Source organism: Vicugna pacos, chromosome 6 (genome assembly GCF_048564905.1).
Source record: "Vicugna pacos chromosome 6, VicPac4, whole genome shotgun sequence".
NCBI lineage: Eukaryota > Metazoa > Chordata > Mammalia > Artiodactyla > Camelidae > Vicugna > Vicugna pacos.
Genome location: NC_132992.1, coordinates 15249468 through 15260685, shown reverse-complemented (window position 1 = coordinate 15260685; position 11218 = coordinate 15249468). Strand labels below are relative to the sequence as shown.

Below are 11218 nucleotides of genomic sequence, written 5' to 3'. Positions count from 1 at the left end.
CCCTGCTTGCCCATTCTAAAGTGACTAAAAGGCTTGTTTGGTGCGGCTGAGAAGAGACAGATAAACAGATCCTAGATCACCAGTCATCCCAGGAAGGGAGAGTAGAACCAAAGGGTCGAACATCCCAGCCTAGCAGCATCTTTATGAAAGTTTCCGGAACCAGTGGTCCCTGCAAAGGGCTGCCCCCACACCAGCCACCTGAAGCTAGAGGTGTGGAGGGATTCCACCTGCTGATGTGTAGGGAGTTCAACTGTCAGAGCACTCACCCCGGTGAGCCCAGCGGAGTCTCACAAAGCAGGACAGGGAGTATGAGCCTTCATCTGGAAATGAAGAAACAGACTCAGAGGGTTAAGCTGCCTGCCCAAGGTCACAAAGCTGGACGGGAGCCCCTGATTTCTTCTGCTCCGCAGAGCAGTGCTTCTCACACCTGCAAGCAACTTAGGAGGCTTTAAAAAATACAGATGACCAGCTTCCTCCCACATTTCAATCTAACTGATGTGGGGTGGGACCCAAGCATTAGAATTGTATCTGAGCTCCTTGGAGGATTCTGATAAGCAGTCAGCATTGAGCCCTATCAACATGGGACAGTGAAAAAAGGATGAGCTTAGGAGTGAGGCTCACCTGAGGGTGAGCTCCGGCTCCACTCCACCGGTGACTTGGGGCAAAGCACTGGACCCCCTGAGACTCGGGTCATTGAGGAGCTACTCACACTATCTCACAGAGTGGTCGGGAGGAATGCTGGGTAGGAGATGTGGAAAGTCCCTCCCACAGATCCTGGCCCGTGGTTGGAACTCGAGCCCTACTATGGGCCCTCCCTCTGAGCGCGAGGACAGCGAACTTGGGAAGGGGACTCAGCGATTCCCCGGGGGTGATCGCTGGCCTCTCCCCCACCTTGTGTGAAACCCATCTCTGCTTGTAGCTCTTTAATCAATTCCCCCTTCCCTTCTTCTCTCTCTCTTTCTCCAGGTGCCAAAGGTGATCAAGGCCCACCTGGCCCACCAGGCCCACCTGGGCCCCCAGGCCCTCCAGGTCCCCCAGGGCCACCTGGAAGCAGAAGATCCAAAGGCCCTCGGCAACCAAACATGTTCAACGGCCAGTGCCCAGGTCACCCACCCCTGCCCCGCAGACCCACCTCTTCAGTTAATGATCCCAAACTCTCCGGCTTCACCACCAGATATTTTTTAAATAGAAGGAGATTTTGCCTGGAGCGAGTGTTCCCTTTGATACACACTCCTGGGAGGCCCAAGCAGTCAGCCTGGGGATGAGGACTGGTGGCAGGTTAGGATGGGGCCTCCCAGCCTTCCCCATCTGTCTTACTTACCACCAGACAGTCACTCTTCCTTGCCAGGTCCACCATCGCTGGAGGGATGCCAGGGAGACAGAGACACCGGGGGCATTGGATTGGCTAACTCCCCACACACACCCCAGTACCACCATCCCCACCACTAACATCTGAGTGCTAACAGTGTTCCAGGCACAGCGCTAAGTGCTTAGTTCATTTAATTCTACAACAGTCCTATGACATAGGAGCCACATTGTTACCAATTTACCGGATCAAAGCTGGAACCCCAGGGAGCTACACAGCCTGTCCAATGGGGTCACTTAGTGGATGAGTGACAGAGCTAGGATTCAAACCCAGGTCTGCCTGCCCATAAAGTCCCTGCTTAGGGCATTTTCTTTTTCCGGAGATGGAAATTCACACTTTGAGAATAAGCCAGCCGAGGGCAGGTGGCCACAGTGTTGAAAGCTAACTGGAAATCAAGGGGAAACTGGAACTTCTCCCCACAGTGGTGGCCAGGGACTTGTTCACCTCACTTAGGCCGTGAGGAGACACAGCTTGATGCCTTTCTTCCCGCATCAGAGAATAGGGTCCTGACTCGAGTTTCTTTCTCAGTTGCTGTGGATTTCACTGCCACTTTCCCAAACAATCTTTAGTTCTGTTTGTTGCACTGTTCTTTCTGGAAGACATTTTGGGGGCACACACGCAGCTGTCAGAATGGGTAAATCTGAGCTTTCAAAGGTATCGCCCCCCCACTCCACCCCCAGTAAACAGAGCCTGACTATCATCCTGCCCAGCAGGACATTAAATTACAGGGGAGCTGCTCCTTCTCTGGATTCAGCGCCCCCTCCATTTGCATCAGCCCTCAGTTCAGCTCCCCAGACTGTGAACGGGGCCTGGGCCTGAGAGAAGGGGAGGTCTGACCCCACTTTGGCAGAATTCTAGTTTGCCAGAGGCTCTTTCAGCCAGTGAACGAGACTGCGGGGGGCTGGAGAGGTGCTCTCCTCCGCCTAGCCTGTCCGCTGAGGCTGGTCTGCAGGGGTCGGGCCCCAGAGTTGTGAGAACCGCTTTAAATGAGAGGCCAGTATCTTCCACGCTGCCTCCTAGAAATGAGTCCTCGTTGCCAGGCATCCTGCATCTGGTCTTGGCCTCTCTCCTGCTCAGAGTCCATTTCTTCAACCTCCCCTCCTACCCCCACAGCTTTAGAAGCAGAACACAAATTAATGAGGATCTTTTCCTCAGAACAGGAGGGTCTCTCTGTCCCTTTCTTGTGTGAACCCCAAGCCCCTAGTGGAAACTCCAGGTGAAACTCAGGGCAGCAGTGTTGCACGTGGGGGAATCTAATAGACCTCTTCGGGCGACGGAGGACTTCAGAGACACAGGCTCGTCCAGCTACAAGATTAGAGGCACCGGAGGGTCCTGCTCCCTTATCGTACTGATAAAGAAACCCTTCTAGTTTGTTCTGGGAGTTTCCCTAGTGACCGTGGAGATGCTTCTTTTTATCTAGCAACTGCAAGGTGATTTGAAACCCTCAGAATTTGTCCAGGGAAGTGGGTCTTACCTTTCCCAGGAAGCCCGATTTGCCCTGCCCTGTCCCCAGGAGGGGGTTCCCTCCCCCCAAGCCAGCCCACTCCCTCTCACTGGCCACGTTCCTCCTTTCTGTCTCCTGTCCTGCTTCTGCCACCCCAAGCCACCTCTCCGCCAAAGGTCTGAACTAAACACTGAGGAGAACGGTGACAAGCCAAGGAGGGTGAATTCCAACTCAGGTCTAGCCTCAAGCCAGCAGGGAATCAGGCAGCCCTCAACGACCTGGGTCCCACAGGTCTTCAAGCAGAGAGACAGGTGGGAAATGGCGGGGAGGGGCTCAAACATCTCTGGGCCTGGCTGCCTCTAGGCTCCTTCTCTGAGATTCTGCTCCAGTGGACCACCCCATCATGAGGCTGCTCCCTCACTTCTCCCTGTCAGTTTCCCTGAAAGTGAAAATCTCTCCAGAAAAAATACGAACTGTGCTGATGATCCCATCTGCTCAGAGAGGCCAGGAACGTGCCCGTAAGCCTCTCTCTCCCCCAGGTTGCTGAGGACTTGGATGCTGACCCTGGCAACTTTTTCCTTTGACTGACATCCTCTTTAGATCGTACTATCTTAGCAGCTGTGGTCATGGAACTCTTTCTGGGAATTCACCAAGCAGGGGGAAGAAACTGAGAGTGTGTGATGTTGCTTAAAAGCAAAAACTTACATCCCTACTGTAAGGGATGCTTCTGGGACTGGAGTCTGGAATGGGGTTGGGGGAAAGCACCAGTTTCTAAAGTTAGACAAGTCTCACTGTGCCAGCTGCATCTGCTCTGATGGCTGTTGTTTTTTAGGTGAGACGTGTGCGATACCTAACGATGATACCTTGGCTGGAAAAGCTGATGAGAAAGTCAGTGAACACCCACAAGCAGGTACAGAAACAAAGCGTCCTGTTTTGAAATTCAGAAACCAGATTCCTTAAAGTCATAATTGGTGGGTGAGAAACTTTCTCTTCTTCCAGTAGAATCCATGATCAAGTCCATTGGAAATCCAACACAGGTGTTAAAAGTTAAAGAGACGTTTGGGACTTGGATCAGAGAGTCTGCTAACAAGAGTGATGAACGGATCTGGGTGACTGAACATTTTTCAGGTGCCTTCACTTGGCAGATGATCCATATCTGTGTTGTCTTGTGTCTTTCATCTGTTACCTCCCTTCAAGCTTATCCCCCTTTTGTGTCTGAAATCCCTGCTAATGGACGTAACAGAATTGCTCTTCATTGTAGAAAGCCCAAATGAGTAGGCGGAATACTTATCTCAGTTGAGCACACTGGTGATAAGCCTTGTAGTTCAGATGACAGGGACATGACCAGGGCACCCCTCTGTGTGGCTTATCCAATTTTTGGCAAAGTATCCAGAAGGAAACAAAAGAGCGTTACGACTGACGGCTTCATAAACCCCAAAACCATGATCTGGAAGAAATGTCAGAGGCCCATTCTTTTTGCATGGGCTATCTTTCCCCTTTAAGGGGAGTACTTTCAGCCAGCTGTCTCAGATGTCTGTGGGGAGATAGCCCAGGGGAGAGGGGAAGGGCCATCTGGCAGATCTGCTGCATCAGAGCACAAGCCTAGTCATGCTGCCCCAGAGGGAGGTGGTCAGGGATTGCCCACAGTGGGAGCAGTGGCCCCACTCCAGGAGAGGCCAAGCCGTACCCACTGGTCAGAGCAGTAGCTGGTATACGGGGCTTCATCAAGGCTCACTTGTCAGCGAGTGGTAACTGCCCAGATGACCAGCTGAGGATTCTGTGGCTCAAAAGGAAAAAGGAAGACGGTGAGCAGCATGACTGCCATGGGGGGCAGGAGGTGCCGGCACAAATGCCCAATGTTTGCTCTTCCTGATTTCTGCCTAGGTCAGTTTGAGAGAAAATTCTATGGGAGGGGGTGATACTGTTTTCCTGGGAGGAGCAAAAGCAACTCCGTGGCTACGATGTTCAAAGGACAGTTCAGGAATACATAGAAGAGAATTGACCTTTGAGTTTGGGAGTTTGGGACTCTTGAAGCAAGGACCCTTACAGGACATCTCACTCTCAACTTCCCTCCTTTTACCTTCCTCACCTGACTTACTGCCAAGCTCTGATTGCCTCTCCCTGGCTTCCTTCCTGCAGGCATCAGGGTGAAGGAATTCGAAGACCAGCCGTCACTGCTGAACGGCAGTTACACACTCATCCACCTCCCGTATTATTTCCACGGCTGCGGGCACACGGTCCACAACAACTCTCTCTACTACCACAAAGGAGGCTCCAACACCATCGTGAGGTGAGGCACTCAGGGCCCCAGCCGCCCTCCTCCCTGCCCCGCAGCACCTTCCCATGCATCCCAGCCGGCACCTGCTGGGTGGCGCTTTAGTTACCCTTCGGTTACTTAGCGGAAGGGACTGTGGTTCCACCAACTTCCTGTCCCCAGGGCCTGGCACACAGCCCAAGGGCAGTCAGGGTTTGCTGGACCACAGGCCATGCCGAGTGACCCCATATCTGCATTTATGGCTGGTCTGGACCCAAGAGTAGCCAGAGCCAGAGAGAAGTAAGCCTCCCAGCTTATCTTTATCTAGGCCTGCTGTTACATGGGGTGCTGGGAGGGGAGTTCAGGGCTGAATGAGCCCCAGAGGTGGACTGGCCACCCTAAGAAAGAGTGGCCTCTAATGACACTAAGCTTGCATGAGGCACTGGTTAGGAGACCCGGGCCAGGGCCCTACTCCAGCCCAGGCCAGAGGCTGGAGGAGGAGGAGACGCAGCCTAGAATTAGACCCTGTTTTGCTGGGAGAGACAAGCCTTATCCAGGAATGCAGCTGGAGGTGCCAGGACCGGACAGGGACCCAGTGGGAGTCCTGAATCCTGGGCATTCAGAGTAAGAACCCCGAGAGCTGAGATGGGCGAGCGGGGCTGTCTCTAGCCCTCACTCTTGTTTAGGTTCTTTTCCAGCTTGCTTCAGAGTTTCTTAAGGGTTCATTACGCTCCGGTGCATTCCTGCTGCTTCACACCCTTTGCGTTTCTTCTGTGTCTCAATGGCGCTCTCTAGTGCTTTTCTTCTCTCAAGTCCCTGAATTTTCATTCCTGCAATTGACTCAGAATCCACTTTGGTTATCCATCTAAATTTGGAGTCTGCCAAATCAGATAGCCTCAGGGGGGCTGAGGGCCATGGGGTCCCATGCCATTGCTTCATTGATCCAGTCACTTACCAGACAAGACAAATGACTTTCCAGCCATGACTTAGCTACTTTGCTTCTCAGCTCCTGACCTCCTTCATATGGAGACTGCTGTGAAATTTTTGTCTGAAAACTCCAGCTTAGAGTAAAGGAAGAACCCCCAAACTTGGAGGTCAGAAGCCTGAGTTTAAACTCTGGCTCTGCCACTTCTCTGTATTCCTGGGCCAGTCACGTCTTTTCTCATTCATAAAATGAAAGCAGTGGACTAGTTCCTCCTTTAAGGCCCCTTGCAGCTTTGAGAGGGCATTTCAGGAGGTCAGCAAACACCTGAGGATTCAGAAGGATAGGGAATTTTACTGAGGTCACACTTAGATGTAGTCACTGTCCTTTACACCCCTGCTGCCCATAGCACTGGAGCAGGACCAGGAGAATGGGCGTGACCTGGGAACCTACTAGAAATGCAGACTCCCAGGCCCCACCCCAGTATAACGGAGGAGCCTGAAGAACCACCCTTATCCACGAAAATGGTGACTCACACCTACTTTTTTGCACATTTCAGATTTGAATTTGGCAAAGAAACATCCCAAACTCTGAAGCTTGAAAACGCCTTGTATTTTGATCGAAAATACCTCTTTGCAAATTCCAAGACATACTTCAATTTAGCTGTAGATGAAAAGGGCCTTTGGATTATCTATGCTTCCAGCGTGGATGGCTCGAGCATCCTTGTAGCACAGCTGGACGAGAGGACCTTCTCTGTGGTGCAGCACGTCAACACCACGTACCCCAAATCCAAGGCCGGCAATGCCTTCATTGCCCAAGGGATCCTTTATGTCACGGACACCAAAGATATGAGGATAACATTTGCTTTTGATTTGTTAGGAGGGAAACAGATGAATGCCAATTTCAATTTAAGAACTTCCCAGTCTGTTCTTGCCATGTTATCATACAATATGAGAGACCAGCATTTATACTCGTGGGAAGATGGCCATTTAATGCTTTATCCCGTACAGTTTTTGTCAGCTACATTAAACCAGTGATGGGATACATTCTCTTCCCCTCAGTAAATTTCAGATGTTCTCTGGCACCATTTATACCCCAACAGGAAACTTGCCTTTAAGAATAGCCAGGTAACTTATCTGTCATAATCTCATGACATGGGTGTTTATGTGATTAGTGACCACCCCCTCCTTTAAATTCAGATTCTGTAGGGGAAAATAACAGATTGGAAATCAAAATGGCTGAGATTGGGTGATTCTTTCCTAAACTAGCTGAGCAAGTTCTCTCTCCCTCTCTGGGTCTTGTTTCCCCCACTGTTAATATGAAATGGCTGGCTAAGATGATTGGGTAAGTTCTCCGCTACCTGGAGGGAATCCTGTGATTCTTAGCTGTTGCTGCTCTCCCAACTTTTATCTGTTTGGTTTTTCCTGGCTTTTAGCCCAGGCTGAGTTGATCATTCCGATTGCTTGAGTAATGAATTCCTTAGTGCTGACTTAACATTTAGTGCCTTGGAAGCTGCGCTGGCCCTTTAAGGCTACTGAGGTCCCTTATTATCCCTAATTTATTCTGTTTCTCTGCATCTGCACCTGCCACCTCAGCGCCAGAATGGCCATTATCCTCAGCTCCTGATTATCACTCCTAGATTAGCAAAAACCGACAACAGCTAGATGCTCGTGCTTCCCAGCGAAATAGAGCAGGCCCTTCCAGGCTTCTCTCAATTTCTGATCATGCTGATTGGCAGCTGTGGGTCGTCAAGAGCAACGCCTCAGGTCTCGCGGGCTGCTTCCGCCATGGCCCGGACCTGCTGTCAAGAGTACCCTGTAGACTGTGCGTGGGCATTACTCTGGCGAGAACTCTGGGAAGCGCTTTGCCGTTTTCAGAGAGGCACCATCTGTATAGAACAGGGAGGAGCAAACTGTGGCCCTCGGGCCAAAGCCAGCCCACTGCCTGTTTTTGTAAATCAAGTTTTATTCAACACAGTCACGGGCATTTGGTTGTGTATTACAGTCCGGGACTACTTCTGCTCTCCGCTGGCGCGCTTGTCCGCTGGCCGCCCTCACTGAGTACTGTGTGTGCGGGGGAGAGCTTCTGAGGCTATCCCACTGGGGCCAAGGTGATTCTCAGTGGCCGTGAGTCCTGGTTTTATACTTTATTAACAGAAGCATTTTGAACTTAAAGAACGTACAGATTTAAATATTTAAATCTCCCCACCCCCTGAATAAACCTAGGCAGCTATTAGGGAATTTATTGTTGTGTTCTCAAAATCATGAGTATTTGAAACTTTGCCCCCCAAGTTTTTAATTAGATTGGTTATGTCATTGTAATCACAGCTTTCAAAAAATAGTCTTTTCAGATTCATGTTTTGTAACAAAGTAAAATAGAATTTCATGGTTGAGATCAATGTGTCTAATGAATGCTAGTTAGTCTTCTTTTAAAAGTATTTAAAAATATGCATTGCTGTTTCTGGACCCAGGGGACCTGAATATGAGTATAATTTCATAGTGATGGTGGTAATAGGAATACATACAGCAGTAATTGTATATATGGTAGCAACCAAAAGAAGTTAGTTATTGAATTAGCCCACATTGCTTTTAGAAAAAAAAGCTTTAGAAACCTCAGTTCTTGATATTTGAGCTATCTTGGCTCCTTTAATTATTGATAAGGAACCTTATACTTACTATTAGAGAAACTCATACTGGAATTTTTCTCTTTGTTTTGTTTTGCTATGGCAGAGTAATATAAGGACAACTGAGTTTGACCAACAAACAAAAATTAGTAATTTCCAAATATGGTTGTAAAAACTTCTTTACTAAGTGAAAAGAATTAAGATTTTACTCATTCTTTCCTGCAAACAGTGCTTGATTAAAAAAAATATTTGTGCTCACTGCTAATTAGAATATACCGCCTAATGGTTTTAAGTCAAGGTATCATTTTAGCAGTTTACATTATCACTTATAACCAAAGTTACTTAGAGGCACTTTCCAAATATCCGCACTTTTGATGTTAGAATCAAATCAGATAATTCTCTAACTCTTCTCTAAAGTAGATAGCTTCACACCAGAAAGTAAAGAAAACCATCCCTTCCAGCCTCAAAGGTGAGTGGACCCTATTTCAAAGCATTTTCTTTGAAACTGATAATGTGTCCTGTTGAAGCCATGTGGGTGATTACGGTCTCAGCGTATCACTAAGCACAGGTGTTATGACAGAGAAAGAGTCCTGGCGGGGAAGATTTAAAATGAGGAGTTCTGATCTTAGGCACCTCCGCGGTCTTACTACCTTCCAACATGGCAAGGTGAAAAATCAAACGAGACACCAAAATTCTTGAAGAACCAGGGGTCATTTTTCAACTGCACAGACTACATTTTGGCTGTGACTGTCTGATAGCAAAACACCTGAAGAAGGTCATGATAGGGCTTTCTAGTTTTCATCCAGCTGCTGTGAGCTGGCATATCACACCATTAAAAGCCATAATTTCCAGTTTGTAACCACAGACTCTAAACTCTTTTTTTTTTTTTTCGGAGGAGTTTCCAGGGAGTGAACCCAGGACCTCATGCATGCTAAGCATGTCCTCTACCACTGAGCTATACCCTCCCCTGGTTCTGAACTATTCTGAACAAATGAATCATGGTGAATGTCTCTTTTGGGGTTGTAATTTAATGTTAATTAGTCAATAAAGATAATCATTGCTGAACACAGTCACATGCTGAAACAAGTATACTGATATTTTTACCTGTTGTTAATTTATGCGTAACATTTAAAAGGAAAAATAACAACCCAAAACCAATACTGTGGTAGAATATTTGTTGCGCCTCTGTTGAGACTCTCAGTTGGCTAGCTCCTGATGAATACTGGAAAAGTCATTGATACGGACTATGTTATCTCTATAGGAAAACATGAAAAATGTAAAACTAGTAACGAAAACTAGATACTTACAGACATAATGCAATGAAAATTTGCTAATTTATTGGCACAGGAATGACAACTGAAAAGGTCATGACATTTTGGACTAAAAATAATGAACAGATTTTTAAAATTGGATTTGTGTGAATTTGGGTAAGTTTCAATCTCTCAGAGCCTCAGGTTCATCTGTAAAATGTGAACAGTGGTATTACTTACCTCCTTTAATTTTTCTATGTGAAAAGAGAAATACTCTAAAAATTATATGATTCTTGATAAATTGTAATTGCTACTTTTATAATTCATCCCTACAAGGAGCCAGAGTGACCCTGTTATTCTTACAGCCTTATTCAAATGCTGCAAAAAAACCAAACCAAAACAAAACAAAACACCTGCAGCAATGAGTGGGGCACAGCGTCAACAGTTTCTATGTACTGGTCTGTTGGAGCAGGTAGTTAAGACTTCACATCACCAAAAAAAATGGTGCCTTAGTCATACAACAAATTTACAATAAAACTGCCCCTCAATATAATGAAAAAACAGTTCAAGGACCTGCTGCCTTGACCTATAGAGTCTTTATAACCAACCCTAGAAGTGTCTCTGTTCCTGGAAGGCTCAGGCATGCATTGCTGATGACTTTTGTCATTAAAATAATATAAAGCAAAAAAAAAAGTTTATAAATAAAACTCCACGAAGAAAATAGTCTTGCCCATTTAACTGAACCGTTCAGACCTTGCATGGGATGTTAACACACCCAACCTTACAGACATTCACTGTAAAATTTAAAATAAGAAACTAACCTGTCTCACTACTTTTCCCTCCAAGCCATCTGCCATGATCAGCCCCCAAAACTGAGCTACTTGAAAAGTGGCAGTTAAAACTACTTCCTAAAATCCAAAAAATGAATTCTGAAATTGATAAATTCTTGTGTCTAGCAATCTGTCATTGTCAGTGTCCCAAACTTATTTGCCAAGAGGCCACATACCCAATCCCAGGATTATAAAAGGTCAACACCAGATAGAACCTTTCCAGAACTTTCTGCTCTGGTGCTGGGGGTGCTATTCCATTTCACCGTCAGCTGTCAGCCCTTTCAGGAATTGCCTCGTCCAGCGAGACCTGTTTTACCAGGAACGTACTCCCTCATCAATGGACGGATCAGTGTGAGTATAAAGCCTGGACAACACAGCCCAACTTGGAGCTACCCTGCAGGGCCATTCTAGTACCAGACACCCCCATGGCTCAGCCACGTCTGTCACTGGGCCCACATCACAACTGATTTTTCCTTCTGCCCTCCTGCTTCCTTCTCCTCCCTTTCAAAAGTATTGATCCTAAGAGTGC

The 11218-nt window shown here is 47.5% G+C and overlaps 1 protein-coding gene across 14 annotated transcripts in view; it reads left to right on the top strand.

Moving 5' to 3' along the window:
• The window catches only part of GLDN (gliomedin), a 293878-nt gene extending 284111 nt beyond the window's left edge, over positions 1 to 9767 (top strand). For 13 of the 14 annotated variants that reach the window (XM_072962427.1, XM_072962426.1, XM_072962432.1 and 10 more), the window contains 5 exons: positions 967 to 1104; positions 3643 to 3720; positions 3810 to 3938; positions 4950 to 5100; positions 6546 to 9767. In XM_072962427.1, the coding sequence (XP_072818528.1) occupies positions 967 to 1104; positions 3643 to 3720; positions 3810 to 3938; positions 4950 to 5100; positions 6546 to 7023 (974 nt within the window). In that variant the 3' untranslated portion in view covers positions 7024 to 9767. The remainder of the gene's footprint in view (positions 1 to 966; positions 1105 to 3642; positions 3721 to 3809; positions 3939 to 4949; positions 5101 to 6545) is intronic. The other variant, XM_072962439.1, reaches the window with a different exon arrangement.
• Positions 9768 to 11218: the final 1451 nt, after the last annotated feature.